This window comes from Peromyscus maniculatus, chromosome 21 (genome assembly GCF_049852395.1).
Source record: "Peromyscus maniculatus bairdii isolate BWxNUB_F1_BW_parent chromosome 21, HU_Pman_BW_mat_3.1, whole genome shotgun sequence".
In the NCBI taxonomy this organism is placed as follows: Eukaryota; Metazoa; Chordata; class Mammalia; order Rodentia; family Cricetidae; genus Peromyscus; species Peromyscus maniculatus.
In genome coordinates, this window is record NC_134872.1 from 45,251,692 (window position 1) to 45,271,204 (window position 19,513).

At 45.6% G+C, this 19,513-nt stretch overlaps 1 protein-coding gene across 3 annotated transcripts in view; it reads right to left on the minus strand.

The window, feature by feature from the left end:
• Kif6 (kinesin family member 6) overlaps positions 1 to 19,513 on the minus strand; it is a 323,542-nt gene that overhangs the window by 201,213 nt on the left and 102,816 nt on the right. For all 3 annotated transcript variants that reach the window (XM_042265864.2, XM_076557587.1, XM_076557588.1), the window contains 3 exons: positions 18,498 to 18,641; positions 17,538 to 17,624; positions 9,791 to 9,894 (listed from right to left, as the gene is read on the minus strand). In XM_042265864.2, the coding sequence (XP_042121798.2) occupies positions 9,791 to 9,894; positions 17,538 to 17,624; positions 18,498 to 18,641 (335 nt within the window). The remainder of the gene's footprint in view (positions 1 to 9,790; positions 9,895 to 17,537; positions 17,625 to 18,497; positions 18,642 to 19,513) is intronic.

Below are 19,513 nucleotides of genomic sequence, written 5' to 3' on the forward strand. Positions count from 1 at the left end.
AGGTCAACTTAGGCAGACCTGACATATAACACGGAGCCATCCCATCTATGAAAATGGTATAGCTCTCCATCTCGTCAGTCCTTGGAAAGCTCCTCTCTACTGTTTTATAGTTTTAATAGTACAAATGTTAGACATATGTTGTTAAATTTATCTTTAGAGTACTTTAAAGTTTAATGTTACTGTCAATGGTAGCTGTCTTTTCATTTCCTGTACCCTTGTGTTCTGGGACTTTGATAAACTCCGTTTAGTATTTCTAGTAACTTTTTTCAGGTTATTTGATGTTTTCTACATAGAACTAATGTTATCTGTGCATAATGACAGTTTTATTACATCCTCTCCAAATATTTGTGTCCTTTATTTATTTTCCTTACCATGACATTCTGGCCACAGCTTTCAGTATGGTGTTGGATGCACGCAGTGGGAAAAGACATCTTTACTTTTACTTCTAGCTTTAAGATAGAATGCTTCTTTTTTGTTGTTTTTGTTTTTTGAGACAGGGTTTCTCTGTGTAGTTTTGATGCCTGTCCTGGATCTCACTCTGTAGACCAGGCTGGCCTCGAACTCACAGAGCTCTGCCTGGCTCTTCCTCCTGAGTGCTGGGATTAAAGGTGTGTACCACCACCTCCTGGTGAAATAATGCTTTCTTTCTCTTATTCTTACTACAGGTAGAAATAGATGACAGAGCGATGGATGATAGGCAGGCAGGTGGATGACAGCTAGCTGTATACATAAATACACAGATGATAGAGGGATGGATGATAGGTAGATGATATACATACATACATACATACATACATACATAGGTGAGAGACACATAAAGAGATGATAGAGGGATGGATGACAGGTAGATGATATACATACATACATACATACATACATACATACATACATACATACGTGAGAGACACATATACAGATGATAGAGGGATGGATGACAGGTAGATGATATACATACATACATACATACATACATACACACACACAAAGGTGAGAGACAGACAATAGATAATGGATAGATGATAGAAACATACATGCATAGATGGTAGGTAGATAGTTTTCATAAAATTTTGGAGGCTTCCTCTTATCCCTGTTTTGCTGTGTTTTGACCATGAATAAATGAGAACTTTATCAAATTCTTTGCCTCACTCTATTGGAATGATCAAATTCTTTGTTGTAACTAGTTTCTTATCACAGGAAATGACACATATGTAATTGGCATGTGCATCTATGCCATGAGGTCTACATGTGCACCTTTTAAACCACCTTGTGGGATGTTTTGGGTGTTGGTAGAGATTTCACTCATGGAGGAGGATGGACTGCAATTTCCTTTTCTTGTGTGTTTACTTTCGACCTCAGAGCAGTGACATGCACTGTTATGTGGGAGGCTTGGGTAAGGCTGCTCTTGCTTATTTCTGAGTATTCTAGGGGCATTTTTCAGGGTCATCCATGTGCCTGGGGTTTCCTCACTGGAGAGATTTTACTATAAATTCAGCTCCTTCTATGGACACAGGGCTTCTATTTCTGTCTAGTGAACTTTGGAAATCCGTGTCTTTTATGAATGTCAGTTTTACCCCAGCGAATATATTATAGTAACTTGTTAACTTAGTTAAGGTGACTACCGCCGTGATGAAACCCCATGACCTAAAGCAGCTCAGGGAGGAAAGGGTTATTTCACACACAGTTCATCATCAAAAGCAGCGAGGGCAGGAACTCAGGCAGGGACAGGATCCTGGAGGCAGCAGCTGATGCAGAGGCTGTAGAGGGGGCTGCTTACTGGCTTGCTCAGCCAGTTTTCTTATAGAACCCAGGACCAGCAGCCCAGGGATGGCACCACCCACAGTGGGCTGGGTCTTTGTACATCAAGCACTAATTAAGAAAAAGCCCTCCAGCCAGACCTTATGGAGGCATTTTCTCAGCTGATGCTCCCTCCTCTGTGGCGACTCTTAGCTTGTGTCGAGCACTAAACTTGCTGATATTCTTTCATTGTTATCTTTAAAAACGTTTATTTTTATTTTATGTTTGTGCCCGAGATTATGTACACATACCACATGGTAAAGGTGCCTGCAGAGGCCAGAAGAAACTGGTAGATCCCCGGAGCTTGGGTTGCTCTGTGTGGGTGCTGGGAGCTGAACCAGGTCCTTTGGAAGAGCAGCCAGTGCTCCTAACCACCAAGCAGCGCTCAGCTGTTTAAGGAGTTATCTTTTTACACCACTTCCTACTAACTCCCTGAAACCCAGGGGACGGGAGGCTATTGGACAGTGTTAAAAATCCGATAAATGAAGCCGGGCGGTGGTGGCGCACGCCTTTAATCCCAGCACTCGGGAGGCAGAGACAGGCGGATCTCTGTGAGTTCAAGGCCAGCCTGGGCTACCAAGTGAGTTCCAGGAAAGGCGCAAAGCTACACAGAGAAACCCTGTCTCAAAAAAAAAAATTCGATAAATGGAACATCTAATTAAACCTGAAAATGTATCAGAAGAAGGAAGAGAGCTGAGTAGCCAGATTCAAGGACACATTCAGTTGCCATCTCCCCCAGGGAGCGTGGGTCTAGAATGTGATCTGTGGCTCCTCAGGCCTTACTTCCAAGTGAATCTGAGAATCTGTGTGCTGACCCTTAGTCCTGGCCTCGGGGTTACACCCACCTGATGTTCATCACTCTCACAAACCTGAACTTTCCGGTTTCAATATCTGTCTAAGTTATAGAGCTCAGCCTGCCCCATGTGTCAACATCGTGTTGAAAGCTCATCACCTCTTGTCTTTCCCATTTTTCCACTTTGTGAGGGATGTATGTGTGTGTGAGGTGTGTGTATGTGTGGTGAGTACATGTGTGCGTGCGTGCGTGCATGTGTGTGTGTGTGTATGTGTGTGTTGAGTGCCATGTGCATGTGTGTGTGTGTGTATACTTTCTTTCTTGGGACAATTTCATGTAGCCAGGATTGCCTGAAATTCATCATGTAACCAAGGATGACCTTAAACTGCCGCGCCCCGCCCCCCTTCTCTTTCCCAGTGCTGGGACTGTCAGAAGGCACCCTGTGCCAGGTACCACCCCTCCCGAAATCTCCCTCGTGTTGGCACTTTCAGAGGTCACTTCTACTGATGCTTCCTCCACAAGGGCTCTGGTTTGTGTCTTCTCCATCCTCTCCGCCACCACTCAAGTCTCTCCATCACTCCAAATCTCATCCAATCCATCCAGTTTCTAATGACAGCTAAACCTGCCCTTTCCTGTGGAAGACAAACCAACCATGTAAATTCTTCCAGGAACCCTACGAAAATGGCTACTCTTGTTTGTGTTTTTGCTTCCCATTTCTTTTGTTTTTTGAAGTCTCTACACATTAGATATGTTATGTCTCTTTTCTGAGTGCATTCCCCACAACTTCAGACAGAAAGTTATCCAGGCATGGTGTACCTGTTGATAATTCTAGGCCTTGGAATATGGAGGCAGGAGGATCAGAAGTTCAAAGCTAATCCTTGGCTGCATGATAAAGGACAGAGAAGCAGACTGGACAAGAGCTGGGCTATTGCAGCTGAGCTATGGGACTCCTCTTATCTCCTGCACCCCGCCCCTCACCTCCATTTGGAGAGTGTGGGTGCTAGTGGAGAACTGAAGCAGATTCCCACTTCTGAGTAAATATCTAGGGGCCTGAAGGACAAAACCAGGTGGATGGTGTTAAACAGGAGGGCAAATTCTAATTCACTATGACCACATGGTGGGAAAAGACCCCACACATTGTCCATGTCCACATGGAAACTGTGATGTGTGCATGCCCCACCCCCAATAGATACATATAAAACTATATTTTTTAAAGTCTCAGGGAACATTGATTCTTTCCATGATTCCCTTGTTTTCTGTTGTATACACACATTGCTATGCCCATGTGTATGTGTGCATATGTATATGTGTATCCATGTATAACATTTCCCCAATAAAATTATATTCCCCAAAATTATCCTTTGGATCTTGTACTACTAGCCCCTTGATGTACCCATTAAAAATGATTAACATCTAAGATGTTCTCCATAAACTTAGGCAGAAATATTAATTGATCTGCATTTTTTTTTCTTTAGAGAAAGATGCAGACATTGGGAGACACCCAACATTTTGGGCAAGCTTGACCTGGTAAGATCCAATTTGGTTTCAGTCCAGGAGTAAAATGCTGCTCAAAATCATTCAGATTTGGGCCAGGATATGACACTCCCAGCAGAGCCAAAGATCTCTAGCTCATTCTTCTACCAAAGGTATGTGTCCAGCAGTCTGCCATGTACAAATCTTCACCCAAGGAGCTCTGTCTAAACACTGATATGGCTATACAGTCTTTGGCCAGCTGTCTCTTTTCAAATTTAGCAAGGACCAAAAAAAAAAAAAAAATGTAAACTAAAAATATCACAATAACTGGAGGCTGATGTTTGAACCTCTCTTCAGTTAAAGCATCCAAGTCAATTCAACAAATATTTACATTATCCAAGGAATTGTTGGGCAATGATTCAAAAAACGTTCTGGGACTGGATGTGAACAGAGCACCCTACATGTCCACTGATGCTACAGAGAAAACCAGATCCGGGCAGTATCTGTGGATCCCTGGGGAAGGCCATGCCAGTTGCTGTGTGACTGAGGACCTGAAGGACAGAGAAGCAGGCTGGACAAGAGCTGGGCTGATCCAGCTGGGCTACGGGGCTTGTCTCCTGTACCACGACCCCACCATCATTTGGAGAGTGTGGGTGCTAGTGGAGAATGAAGGGGATTCCTATTTCCGAGTAAATATCCAGGGGCCTGAAGGACAAAAGCCAGGCTGAGGGTGCCAAACACCAGGGCTGCACTGTGGGAAATTCTAATTCATCTACCTCCCTTTAAGGTAGGGAAGGATTCCCAATTTGTTAAAATTTAAGCTGTGTGATATCCTCTTCAGCTACGTGTGGCAACCACAACGCCCCCAAACAGGAAGACCAGAGCATCCACGGGAGCCATTCTGGACAAGTACCACGGATATACTGGCGCTTCTGAAGCTCTTTGCTTTGGCAGGTAGACAGGGATCGCAGCCCATGTGTCCATAGGCACTGGTCAGAGATCACCAAGGAGACACTGCCTGGTGGCCCAGCAGTCATCCCTCTGGGAACTGCCAGGTTTACAGTCAGTAGCACTTGACCTAGTTCCGTGAGGCCCTGAGCTCGGGAGCAACTGTTGCTATTGCCAATTCCTCACCCTGTCCCGTTTCTACTTTCTCATGGTGCTTAATCACTACATCATCCCTTCTGCTCATGTCTGTCACCACCCCTGAGCTGCGGGCCCCAGGAGAGCGAGCTCGAGGCTTTGTCTGTCTCTGCATTCCTTTCGGAGCCCATGGCAGGGCTTTTGTGATCACAAGATAAATAACAAATGTTAGATGAATGAAAATACTAATTATACACTAAAAAGGATGCCAGCCCTGAAGACTCTCTGTGCTGGATCTGTCTAGATTGACATTTGCATATCTGTATTGATGGTTTTACAGAAACCTTATAAGACCTAAGGTCCTTCGGTATTTTAATTTGTTGTCACAATTTCATTTCCCTTCACTCTCCCCACCCCCAACTCCTGGCAATGGACATTTGGTTGTAATTTCCAGGACTTAAAAAAAAAAATTTGTGTGTGTGTGTATATGCGCATGTGTTTGCAGATAACCATGGGGGCCAGCAGGGGGCATCAGATACCTTGTAACTGGAGCCATAGCCAAGTGTGAGCTGCCTGGTGTGGGTGCTGATCTGAACTCGGGTCTTCTAATTGAGCACAATAACTCTCAATTCCTTCACCATCTCTCCAGCCCTTCGGTGGGTTTTAAACCGGCAGATTCATATATGGGAGAACAGGAGAGCTAATAAATGGCATAATGTAGATATTATATAACACCAAGTGCCACGGAGATGCTGTAAACACATTTGCTCATCCTTATTGCTTCCTACCCTTTATTGCAAGCTTCTTTTTGCTAATATACAGACCATGTTAGTTCCAGGAGGAAGGGTTAGGTTCTGTCTGAAAGTTTGCATGTCTGCAAAATGCCTTTATTTCATCTTTACTTTTAGTATTAATTTTTCTAGATCTAGAAAATACATTTGAAGTGTTTTTTATTTTTTAAAAATTACTACCAGTCCTTATTTCCAAAGTTGCTGATGAAAAATCTGTTATAAATCAGATTCTTGACTTTTGTTTCCTCTGGTAACTTCTGGATCCTTCCTATATTTTTAAGGTTTTCTGAATGTTTTCTACACAATGACTGTGTGCAGAACCTGTTCTTTTAAAATGCCTATTTTAATTCATTATTACTACTATTCTTATTATTATTATTAGTGGTGTGGTATGCGTGTATGCGTGCGTGTGCGTGTGCGTGTGTGTGTCTGTGTGTGTGTGTGTGTGTGTGTGTGTGTGTGAGAGAGAGAGAGAGAGAGAGAGAGAGAGAGAGAGAGAGAGAGAGAGGACAATGGTTTGCATGTGGAGGTCAGATGACGATTCTGTGGAATTGGTTCCCTCCTCCTCCTCCCCTTACAGCAGCTCCAGGGGTTAACACAGGTCATCAGGCTTTGAGGCAAGCACCTTTACACACTGACCATCTCGCAATCCCAAATGCTGCTGGCTGCTCCAAGCTCCCTCCTGGAGCCCTCACCACACTGCCCTGTGTTTTGCCAACCCCTTTGGTTTCCCTGTCCAAGCCCTAACTTGGCACCATCTCAGGGGTTCCTCAAGCCTCTTGCCCCCTGGTAACTCCACTTCTCCATTTTAAGTGTGGCTAGAGACGTCTGTGCTTCTTTACAATGGAGTCCGACATACCAAAGCATCACATGGAAAAGCTTACCCTTCAGCTGAGCCTCCTAAGCTACACCAGGGCACAGGAATTGAAGAGGGCACTAGTATTATTTCATATGTTGCCTTAAAAGCCAATTTCTACTCTTCCCCTACCCGGCTCAGAATCAGAGGCAACCAGACTCCCTGACTTGCTTAATAACTGGCTTCTGGATAAGTTCAGCCAATTTGAATGCCGATGGGAGACGGGAACTGGGATGAGCGGAAGGCCAGGGCTGCCTGCTGGGTGGTGTCCCTAACAGCAGCTGTGGTTCTTCGCACAGGGCACCCTGCTCTAGCACCTGCAGGGCAGTGCTAGCTCTTGGTTCTTGGTGATACCACTGCTATGTTTGAATAGCATCCCTTGCGGCTCCTGTGTCCAAAGCTTGGTCTCTAGCCTACGTGCTATTTCAGGAAATGCTGGGGACTTTAGGAAGAAGAAGTGGGTCACGGGGCGGGGCGGGGCGGGGCGGGGCGGTCCTGGGGGGACTTTATCTTGCCCTGGCCCGTGCCTCTCTCTCTGCTTGCTGGACACCATCATGAGTTAAGTAGCTATGCTCTCTTGTGTCCATCTGCTATGATGATCTGCCACACGCCAGGCACAGAAACACAAACTTTTGAAGCCATGAGCTAAATAAAAATAAAACTTGCCTCCCCAAAGTTGACTTCCAGACACCATTACAGTAAAGGAGATTCCACTATGTCACGCTGTCACACTGTCACCCGGCCCCTACTGTCACTGATCCCCAGGATGACTTACTGATCATCCTTTGTATACTCATTTCCCTGTGTCAGATTCCTTCTGCTGCACGGTCTACGAGGTTCTGTTTGCTTGGCTGGACCAGATGTGGTGATACTTGGCAAGATAACACTATCCTTTCTTTGAGGAGTGGGAGCACCACGATGGCCTGACTCTCAGCTGAGTCCCCTCGGGATCAAGGACATCTTGAGTCACTTTAAGGAGTAACATTATTTTTGTTTGTTTTTGCTTTATGTGTGTGTTTGTCTCTCTGTGTATATGTGCACCACATGTATGCAGTGCTCCTGGAGGCCAGGAGAGGGCACCAGATCCCCTGAGCTGGAGTCACAGTAGTTGTGAGCTGACATGTGGTTGCTGGGAACTGAACTAGGAACCTCCTAACTGCTGGTCCAGCTCTCCAGTCCTGACATGAAATTCTTAGTAACTAAATTGGGAGAGCGTATTTAACTTTCATTTCACACACGCTACGCCAGTGCTGTCAGGGAAGCTCTCATGTCATTAAACTCCAGACTTAGGAAGCATGGTCCCAGAGGAAGGAGCTCTGTTACAGCAGAAAGTCAATGAAGAGTTTCCACACTTTAATCAGACCTCACAGGCAGGTAGCCAATAGTTTATTTTTTAAAACACATTGTGTGATTGTGTGTGTGTGTGTGTGTGTGTGTGTGTGTGGCGTGTATATGTGGTGCATGTGGGGGGGTGTGTATGTGTGTGCTGTGGGTGTAGTATGGTGTGTGTGATATATGTATGTGTGTGTGTGTTGTGTATGGGGTGTGAGTGGGTGTGTGTATATATGGTATGTGTGTGATATATGTATGTGTGTGTGTTGTGTGTATGTGTGTAGTGATGGGGTGTGTGTGTGTATGGTGTGTGTGTTGGGGGTGCGTGTATGTCACAGTGGGAAGATGGCAGTCAAAGAACATCACTCTCCCCTTCCTCCCTGAGTCCAGGATTCAACTCAGACATTAGACATGGCAGCAGCATCATTATCTGCCGAGCCATGATGCCAGCCTCAATACACAGCAGCTCAAAGAGATCTGTTTCCTTTTTTCTTCACCAATTCCCTTTTGAGAGAGAGTTGGTGATGTGGCACTGTGTCTTTAGAAAGATCTCACAGAACGTCATCTTCTTTTTAAGACATGGTCTCTAAAAGGTAGAAATAAAATGCAAGCAGACAAATCAGAACATGAGCCTGTCCTGTTTGTCTTCCAAGAGGGAAAGAAAGGGCTTGACCAGTGGTGTGGAGGTCAGGAGTCTTGGATGAGTTGGGGGGAGGGGAAATTGTAATCAGAATATATCATATCACAAAATCAATTTTCAACAAAAATAAGATAAAATAAAGACATGGCCTCATGCATCTCCAGGCTGGCTTTGTATTCACCACATAGCCAAGATCATCTTGCACTTACGATCCTCCTGCCTCCACCTCCCAGTGTGGATATTACAGGTGTGCAACTCCATGCTCAGTCTGTGCAGTGCCAGGGGACGGAACCCGGCAGTCACATATGCTGGACAAGCTCTCTAGGACTGAGCTGCATCCCCAGCCCAGCTCTACTTCTCATTTGAAAATGGAGCCCACTAGTGCCTTCTCAGCCTAGTCCACTGTCTGCATCACAGAAACCTTAATGAACCACCCAGAACAGAGCCCAGCTCCACAACTCACAATCAGAGAGAAACAGAGCCCGGCTCCACAGCTCACAGTCACAGAGAAACAGAGCCCGGCTCCACCGCTCACAGTCGTAACAAATGACAATGCACCACATGGCTGCAAATCTCACTGGTGTGACACCACCAGCTTCTACAAAGTCCTGAACGCAGGCTTTTGTGCCAAACATGAGTTTTGAACTGTAATACAAGGGCCATGTACTTACAAAAGAAGAGACGCAATGCTGGCATGACAGACACTGGTGCCTGAAGCAACGTGAGTATAATACAAGGGATGCTTCTCAAATCCCTTGCAGATCTGAGACCCACAGCTCGGAGCATCGGTGTATGTAATGTGGAATGGCACACTCAGTCTGCAGCCCCTTCTCAGCAGCTGGCCTGGGACAGGCATTCCCAGGCACCAGAGATGCTGCCAGCCTGGACCCACTTCCCATGGAGAACCCCCTCTCTTCACTGGTACCTCGGTGTGGTTTCTGACCTCTCCAGGAGACCTAAGCAGGCTCTGAGCTGGACAAAGAACTCAATGGTTTCTCTGTTGAAAAGAGAAGCAGGTCTGTGCTTACTGATGGAGCTCTGCTTCGGTGAGTGCCTCTGTCCTCAACTCCCCGGTGGCCACGGCCAGCTCCGCCTTCAGATCTGCAATCTCCTTTTGCAAGCGGACAATCATCTGCAGGGAAAAGCGGGAGAGCACATGTCCAGTTCTGGTCAACTCGACCACGGTGGCAGCAAACATGCGGCTTTCAAAGTTATGAAGCATTGGTGTGCAAGGTGGCTCAATGGTTAGGGGACAGGCTTGACACACACGTTCAACCCCTGGGGCCCAGACACATGCAGTGGAAGAAGAGAACTGACTCCTATATACTGTCCTCTGAACTCTGCATGTGTATTAAGTGTGCAGACACGGGTGATTAATTAATTGAAATTATTAACTGTTCTAGGATACGAAACTGGATAGAGAACAATCTAAAAGGCATTAGTGCCGCTAACATTAATGTCTGGTCTAAATAACTCTACAACTATTTTTTTAAACAAATAAGACATTACAGATACAACTTGAGCCATCTCTCTGTGTCCCCCTTCTGTCCTTCCCGGGGTGTGCGATAATGAGGTTAGGAGTTACACAAACGCCCCCCTCCACTGTCATACACGTACTCCATGTGCACGCTCCTTAAGGAATTACACCGTCATTTACATGCCTTAAACCGTGTGCAGATTCCATCACCGCATGTGACTGCACCTTGTTCTCTTTTTCTTTCTCGTGATTTCAGCTCATTTATCTTAGTTTATGCAGCTCTTCATCACGAATTTTCAAGGGCATATATTATTCCAATAAAGTACACCCAAATTTATGGGAGTTAAGGAGATGGCTCAGTCCGTAAGCTGTCTGCCTTGCACAAGGGCGTGAGTGGTCCCAGAACCCAGGAGGAAACGGCAGATGTGGTGGTGTGGCTTGGGACCTCGTGCTGGGGAGGCAGGCGGGTCCCTGCAGTTTGGTGGCTATCAGCTGGTCGAGGAGCTTCAGTGAGAGACTGTGTCCCCCAAAGAAAGGCTGTGTGTGTGCACGTGCATGTGTGAGTGCGTGTGCCTGTGTCTGTGCGCCTGTGTCTGCATGCGTGTGTCTGCGTGCGTGTGTGGTATGTTGCACGTGGTGGCTCGGCAGGTAAGAGTGCTTACAGCACAGACGTGAGGACCTGAGCGCCAATGTCATCACCCACTTAGAGCTCAGGCCCCGCACAGGGACGCCTGCCACACCAGGACTGAGTGCAGGGGTAGTGACCGGGCTGAGCGGCCACCAGTCTTTATCAGGGGAGGGGACCCTCCCGCAAAGGCATACAGCAAGAAGTGATAGGACAACACAACCAACATCCTTGTCTGGCGTCTGTGAACACATGCACAGGCACACACACACACACACACACACACATATACACACACACATACACACATACACACACACACACACACATACACACACATATACATATACACACACATATACACATACACACACATATACACATACACACACACATACACACACACACACACACACACACACACACACACACACACACAGATGGTGCTCCTGGAAAGGGAAGGGAAAAAGTGGCGGCAGGGAGGCAGGAGAGTTGATATTTACTTAGTTATTTAATTGGTTGGTTAGGTTTGCTAACTACAATTTTCAAGGAGACAGCCTGCCAATGTTTGTTTACCAAGTTCATATTATAACCACATGATCATTAATAGGGTACTTAATATTATGACCTGGTTGGACTTACTTCAGAAGTTAAAGATAAACTGTAATTTAAAAAAATATATGAAATGAGCACTGAAATTTTTAAAGAAATGGAAGGCTGCATAGAATGATAGCTTTAACAAGTCCAAGATGTCTTATTTCTTAAGAAGAAGAAACTTGGTATCCACTTAAGTAGTGGGTTCAGAGTTTTCTTTTGTACCTTTTTGTACATAGGAAAGCTGATTAAAGGGATTACGGTAATTCATCACACATACAGTTTAAAAGGGAAACACTGAACAATCTTATCATTAGTTGGTTCCCAGTACATATGCACCTATGTTAGATCAACTGCCTGGATCTCCAGCTCTTCCAGACTCTCCCGGCACTGCACACACACACACACACACACACACACACCAAGTCTCTTTCTAAAACTAGTTCTTGATACTATCAAGAATTCATTGACACGTTGTAAGGACTCGGTCAAGTTGAAGGTAGACAAACACCTTTAAGCTGGAGAGTGTCAATCAAAAAGTTACAGTAAACCTTTCTTTTAGCAATGAGTCAAGGATGTCTTTAAAATTCCACTGAAATTCTTGGCTAGGCCGCTGAGACAACAAAAGGAAGAAAACCATCTGCCCACACTTGCAGATCTTCTTGTTGTCAATACGGAACACCCAAGAGTATTTCAGGATAAATGGAACCAAAATTTAATAAGAAATTTATTTGGTCCATAATCCATTCATAAGTTTCCTTCCAATACACCAGAAACCAACCATTATAAAATGTAATTTTCCTTCCTTCTCTACTTAGAGTATCCACGAATCCTTTGCGCCTCCTGCTATGTGATCTAAAAACACACCTCTCCTAGTTAGGATTAGTATTGCTGAGATAAAATACCATGACCAAAAACAAATTTTAAAAAAGGGTTTATTTTGGGCGGGAGAGATGGCTCAGAGGTTAAGAGCACTGACTGCTCTTCCAGAGGTCCTGAGTTCAATTCCCAGCAACCACATGGCGGCTCACAACCATCTATGATGAGATCTGGTGCCTTCTTATAGCCTGTAGGCATACATGCAGACAGAACACTGCATACAAAATAAATAAATCTTAAAAAATAAAAAATAAATAAAAGGGTTTATTTCACTCACAGTTCCACATAACAGTTCATCATCAAAAGCCCTGAGGGCAGGAACTCAGGTAGGGTAGGATCCTGGAGGCAGGAGCTGATGTAGAGGCCATGGAGGGGAGCTGCTTACTGGCTTGCTCCTCATGACTTTCTCAGCCTGCTTTCTTATAGAACCCGGGACCACCAGCCCAGGAATGGCATCACCCACAGTGGGCTGCACCCCTCCCCCTGCCATTAATCACTAATTAAGAAACTACCCTACAGGCTTGGTTACAGCCCAATCTTAAGATTTTCTTGGTTTTTTTTTTTTTTTTTTTTTTTTTTTTTTTGGTTTTTTTCAAGACAGGGTTTCTCTGTGTAGCTTGGCGCCTTTCCTGGGACTCACTTGGTAGCCCAGGCTGGCCTCGAACTCACAGAGATCCGCCTGCCTCTGCCTCCCGAGTGCTGGGATTAAAGGCGTGCGCCACCACCGCCCGGCTAATCTTAAGATTTTCTTAATTGAGACAGTTTTTTAATTGAGGTTCCTTTCTCTCAAAGGACTTTAGCTTGTGTCCAGTTGACATAAAACTACCCAGCACAACACCCCAGTATTAGAGAAAAGGTGGGACATCTGTTTGGACCCATCCTTGAGAAATGGAGTCCCCAAACTAGCTAGGTTAACATCAGTTCTTCTCCCTCCCACCTCCTGTCCCTTTCCAATAAGTTTGTTTATTCTCTCCTTTTCTTGGGGATTGCTACTCAGGAGGCAGAGGCAGGTAGAGCTCTGTGAGTTCAAGGTCAGTCTAATCTAGGACACAGAGTGAGCCCTTATAGCAAATAAAACAGAACAAAACAAACAAACAAACAAACATCCTTTAGATCAAGGGGTTGTGTGCATGTGAATTTCAAACCTATGTGAAGGAGGGGTAAGGCTTTCAAATTCTCAAGAAAACATTACTTGTGGGGCTGGAGAGCCAGTTCAGTGGGTGAGTCCTGTTCTTTCAGAGGACCCGAGTTCAGTTCCCAGCAGCCAGGATAGATGGCTCACAACTGCCTATAATTCCAGTTCTAGGGGATCTGATGCCTTCTTCTGGCCTACCACAGGTACCTGTATTCACTTGCACATACCTATCTACTTGTGCACATACACACAGCACACACACACACACACACACACACACACACACACACACACACAAATAAAATAAAAAAATATTTTCAAAGTACCATCTGTTCTACTGAAGTCCAGGATATGAAAGATGGCCTCCATGGTGTCTCCATATCAGGGGAATAGATTCATTGTTTGGCTCCCTCTTCACTGGTTTTATGATAGTGAGGGAAGCGGACATCTCAGATTCAATGCCCACACTCCAGAGGTCCAGGATTGTGACTCCATCCCGGGGTTAACTCTGCCCACACTTGAGGACAGCTGCAGCCTCGTTCTAAAGATGCTATAGGGGTGAGTTTCAGGCTCCCCTGAGCACATGAAAAAGACCCACAATCCCTCCAAATCACAAGAGCATTTCAGACACAGGCTCCAGGGACTTTGTTAAAATGCACAGGGCATCATGCTTTACTTCTCAGCCTCCTTTGAAAACAGTGGGAAACCTTGCAGCCACCCAGAATAGAACTCTTTGACAAGAACTCAGTCATTCACTTTACCACCTCCCCTAAACTGAGACTGTGCCCGTGGATGTGCGTGGGGTGCACATGCCCAAGGAACCATCCTACCTCTGCCTCCCCAGCTGGGATGACAAGTGTGTGCATCCCACCCACTTTCTCATGTGGGTTCTAGGGTCAAACTCAGGACCTCATGCTTGCACAATGTTGTCTAAAGATTGATAAGCCCTGGCCGGGTGGTGGTGGCGCACGCCTTTAATCCCAGCGCTCGGGAGGCAGAGGCAGGTGGATCTCTGTGAGTTCGAGGCCAGCCTGGTCTACCAAGTGAGTTCCAGGAAAGGCGCAAAGCTACACAGAGAAACCCTGTCTTGAAAAACCAAAAAAAAAAAAAAAAGATTGATAAGCCCAAACTACTATCACCATGGCCACTCCTCCCACAGATTTCCTGTGGACTCAGAGGCATCTGGGGAGATCCTGGCCCATGTCCAGTCATCTCAGACTCTGCCCAGCTCATGTCCCTTCCATCACCACATTGCTCTGAAGTATTAGTGTTTGGTGATTCTATATTAAAATCCAAGAGTCTGATCCAGTTGGGGGCCCCTCAGCCATTGGTTCATGTGTTTCCATTCGTTTGGTTATTTGTCCCTGTGCTTTATCCAACCTTGGTTTCAACAATTCTCGCTCATATAAACCCTCCTCTTTCTCGCTAATTAGACTCCCGGCGCTCCACTCGGGCTGAGCCATGGATGTCTGCATCCAGATTCCCTCAGGGAAGGCTTTGCCCTGGAGGAGGTGGGGATGGGGGGTGTGCTGGGGGGAAGGGGAGGGGGGCAGGAAGGGGGAGAACAAGGGAATCTGTGGCTGTTATGTAGAACTGAATGGTATTGTAAAATAAAATAAAATTAAATTAAATTTAAAAAAAAAATTCAAGAGTCTTCAAGGAAATCCCAGCAAGTTATAACTTGGGTGGCTTTTTTTAAAACACTTCTTCACAACAGATTAATTTTATTAATTTAGAAATTATGCCTGTGTGCGGATGTGTGCACATGAGTGCAGGTACCCGAGGATGCCCGGGCATCATTTTCTGGAGCTGCAGTTCCAGGCGGTGGAACTTGAGTCACCTGACATGGGTGCTAGGAACTGAACTTGGGTCTTTGGCAACACCAGCGCATTTTCTTAACTGCTGAGCGAGCCCTCCTGCCTCCTAGGATGAATTTCTCATTGTCACTTGTATTTCTGACAGGTTTCACACTTTAAAATAATAAGCACCAGTGTGTGCTTTGGATGCCATTATTAGGGAGACTAGCAAGCCGCACTTGGCAGTTACCCTGCCAGTCAGCACTAGGAAGAACCGAGGCAATTGCTTCAATTATCAGTTATTAGCTTTTTGCTCCCAATCTCTCTTTGCTTTAAATCTGTCACAGACCTACATCAAACACATGCTGATATCCTCTGCCTTCAGATCCTTCAAAGAAAAGTCTCCCTGACAACATTTAAAGAAAATAAAGAAATGCTTCCAATATCTTATATGTTTGTTTTCCATAAATTGTGAACTAATTTCTGTCTTCCAGATAATAGGGCCTTTCTCATTCTGCACAACAATACTCTTGGGATGCAGGAGGGGCAGGGACAGCCACAGTGATGCTCTTGGCATGCAGGGGGGACAAGGACTGCCACAGTGATGCTCTTGGGATGCAGAAGGGACAGGGACAGAGACAGTGATGCTCTTGGGAAGCAGGAGGGACAAGCACAGCCACAGTGATGCTCTTGGGAAGCAGGAGGGACAGGGACAGCCACAGTGATGCTCTTGGGAAGCAGGAGGGACAAGCACAGCCACAGTGATGCTCTTGGGATGCAGGAGGGACAGGGACAGCCACAGTGATGCTCTTGGGATGCAGGAGGGACAGGGACAGCCACAGTGATGCTCTTGGGATGCAGGAGGGACAGGGACAACCGACTACATTCCTGGGGGTGCAGTTCCTCTTGACTCTGCTTTTGCATTCTGTTCCCTTTCCTGGGACTCTGTGTAATACTGGGGTCTGACCAGGGTGGGTGCAAGAAAGCTCCTGTTCACCCACTGGTCTCCCGAGGCTGGCAGAGCAAGACAGTCCATTTTTCCTTCCCTTCCTCCCTCTCTGCCCTTCAGTGGAATGATGGCAGGTGGGGGAGGTAGGTGACAGAATAGGAATTCAGATCACAACGGTGATCAGTGATCATATTTTGGTGAGATTTCACATTTTTAAACTCTGCATATTGCAAGGCTCACATCAGCTTATTTTTGAGAGAAATGAGAAAAGCTAAGTGATTCAAAAATATACAACCTTAATCATGGAATTTGACAAGTCTGGGAGATTTAGTCAGAGCTTTTGATGATGGCCTGTGTTGATCCATTTTTCCTTTGCAGAGAACTTACAAAACACAAAGGAAAAAATATATTCAAAGTGAGTGAATCATGTATCTGAGATTTCTTTGCATAAATAGTTGCTTTGATAAAGCAGGATTTACTTTTATGAAACAAAGAAAACTGTTAATTTTTCCATGAATCAAACTATAGCTAACCTTTAGGAAACTCCAGAATATGTAACAGGATGCTTGTATAAAATATTTCTACTTAATAACTCTCTCTCTTTTATGAGATGTGTGAAAAATGACTTATATTCCATCTGAAAAGGGAAAGTGGTGTTTTGTGAATGGCTAAGATCCAAATGTAAATATAATTTTTTTCTTCTCATTGTAGTTCTGAGGATTGAACTCAGGGCTGGGTGAGTACTGTCCCACTGAGCCACTGCATGTCAACCTGTTGGGTGTGTCCACAGGATGGGCCATGCTGGGTCATGAAGCAGATCTCTTGAGCCTGACTACCGGGCTCTGCTACCCACTCTCACTAAGACTATGAGTAAGTTATTTCACACCCTTGTGCCTCAATTTCACTATCCATGGAGACAGCCAGAACAGTTCATTGTGAGGTTGCTGCGAATTACATCAGTGAATCAGTGAATGCATACAGGTGCTTAGGACACTGCTTAGTACAGAGCCACGGCCCCACAACCAGTTTCAGTTAGTCATATATATTTATGTTAAGTATATAGATACATAGTTCTTTGAGCCTAATTAAAATTGTGAGTTTCTTCCTGGAGCTGGGATGCAGCTCAGAGCATACAGCACTTACGCAGCATGCACAAGACTCCGATTCTATCTCAGCACCAGGAAGACCAGGAGCGGCGGTGCATGCCCAGTACTCAGATGGCAGGAGGGCCACAAGTTCAAGTTTATCTTCACCTGCAAACGAAGTTAAGCCAGCCTAAGTGACAGAAGTCCCTGTCTCAGAAATCAAGTATTTGCTTACCAGTCTGGGGTCAATTTCTTCATTGAGGACGGCTTCGTTTTTGATGAGGGCCACTCGCTGAGCGAATCTGCAGGTAGAGATGGACTCCTAAGAAAAAATCACAAAATAGCTTTTTAAAATATGATGGGAAGGCATTTCTCTCCAGATAAAACTCAATTTTCATTAATAAAAAAAGATACCTAAAGGGTAAGATGTCTGTAAAAACACACAATAAATAAATATGCCTCAAAATGAGGGAGTTTGGCCCTAAGATACAATTTTCTTTCTTTTTTTTATGGGTTTGGCTTGGTAAAATGACAAATGCCAAAAATATAGGCAATCCTGGGGTCCCAAGAGGCAGCTGATATGTATTTGACTCGGTTAAGCCAGAATGTCACATGCAAGTCATAACCATAGCAGGTACCATGACCCACAGGCATGCAAGACCACAAAGTAAGTGTTTGTAATAAACCAAAGAAGTTTTCACAGCATTCAGTGACTTGGTGCTTCTTGGGACGCACCATGAATGACTTGTTTTCCTCTTTGGGGGAATGTCTACATCCAAAATGTTAATCTGACTCTTACAAGACCCCAGCTGGCTCTGTAGCCATCCTGGGAAGCACTTCAGAAGCGTCCATCCCCTGGGAAGGCACCCGGGTGCCACCATTGGAGAGAGTCCAGGACCAGATCTCAGGATGGCTCTAAGATAACCAGATCTCACCAGTCAGAGGAACTGAGCAAGAGCAGGGGAAGATTCCCTTCTCTCTATCATCAGGCCTTTGGAGATGGGCAAACATGGCCATTCATCTGAGACGGGATCCCACATGGGTTGCTGATAACACTGGCAAAGAAGGCCAAGCCATGGGCCCTGTGGTGTATTTACCTCCAAGGGTGTGTGTGAGCACCACAGAAGAGGTGCAGACCCACCCGGGCCCCTCAGCTCCACCTCACCACCCAGTGACAGGGAGAAGTACCGCGTACATCAATGTTCCTCTTCTCTAGAGAGAGCGTGGCGATCATAGTGGTCATGCAGTTGCCCCCCAGACTGTCTCTGAGCACGCTCGTCATCATGGAGTTCCTGTAAGGGATGTGTGTGCGGTGCTTTTCCGAAAGGGCAATGATGACCTGCGGGAAGGTGGGCAGATGATGGTGTTAGCAGGGCAGGAAAGGCACACCGAGAACGGACTTTTAAATAATGTGAATACAAAAGAGACAATCACTGAACACAGGAGACACCAAGACTTAGGCACAGAACAGTCATTTTAACAAGAGCTTTCAACGTACAAATGACAGAAATGGGGCTGGAGAAGTGGCTCAGTGGTTAGAGCACTTGCTGCTGCTCCAGAGGGCTGAGTTGGATTCCTCCCACCCACACTGAGTGACTCACAACTGCCTGTGACTCTTGTTCCAGGGATTCTAAAACCCTCTCCTGGCCTCCCGGCACCTGCAGTAAGAGTGAGCATCATGGCTGCTGCTGAATCATCAATTAAGCATCTCACTATCCTCCCAACTTTGAACCTCTTTCATAAGATACATTAATATTCATTACCGTTCTAGGGAACATTAATGTAGGTAACATAAGAATATGCTTCTAAAGCTGCCTGGTGATATTAGTGAACTCACTTTCAGTTGCAAGTTACAGAAAATGTAAGTCACACTGGTCTCAGTCAGGAGGAATGGAAACAGGAAAGCTCTTTGCTACATAAAGGTTAGTGGGTTCATGTTCCCATCTCTATGGTAGCCTCCTCATAGCCACAGGATGGCTGCCAAACACCCTGATGCTATATACTTCTTTATTCATAAGTTAGATGAGAACAGACTTCTTTTCTTTCATCCTGAGCTTCCCTAGGAGACATCTTGGTCCCCAGAAGACCTGTGGGTTGATGGCTGCAGCCAGAGGCAGGCTCCAGTTTGCTTTGCATTAAGGACCTAATCCTTAGAGCTGGAAGGGCTTTGGGTGCTGCCCACCAGAATGGACTCTCAACATCCTCTCCATG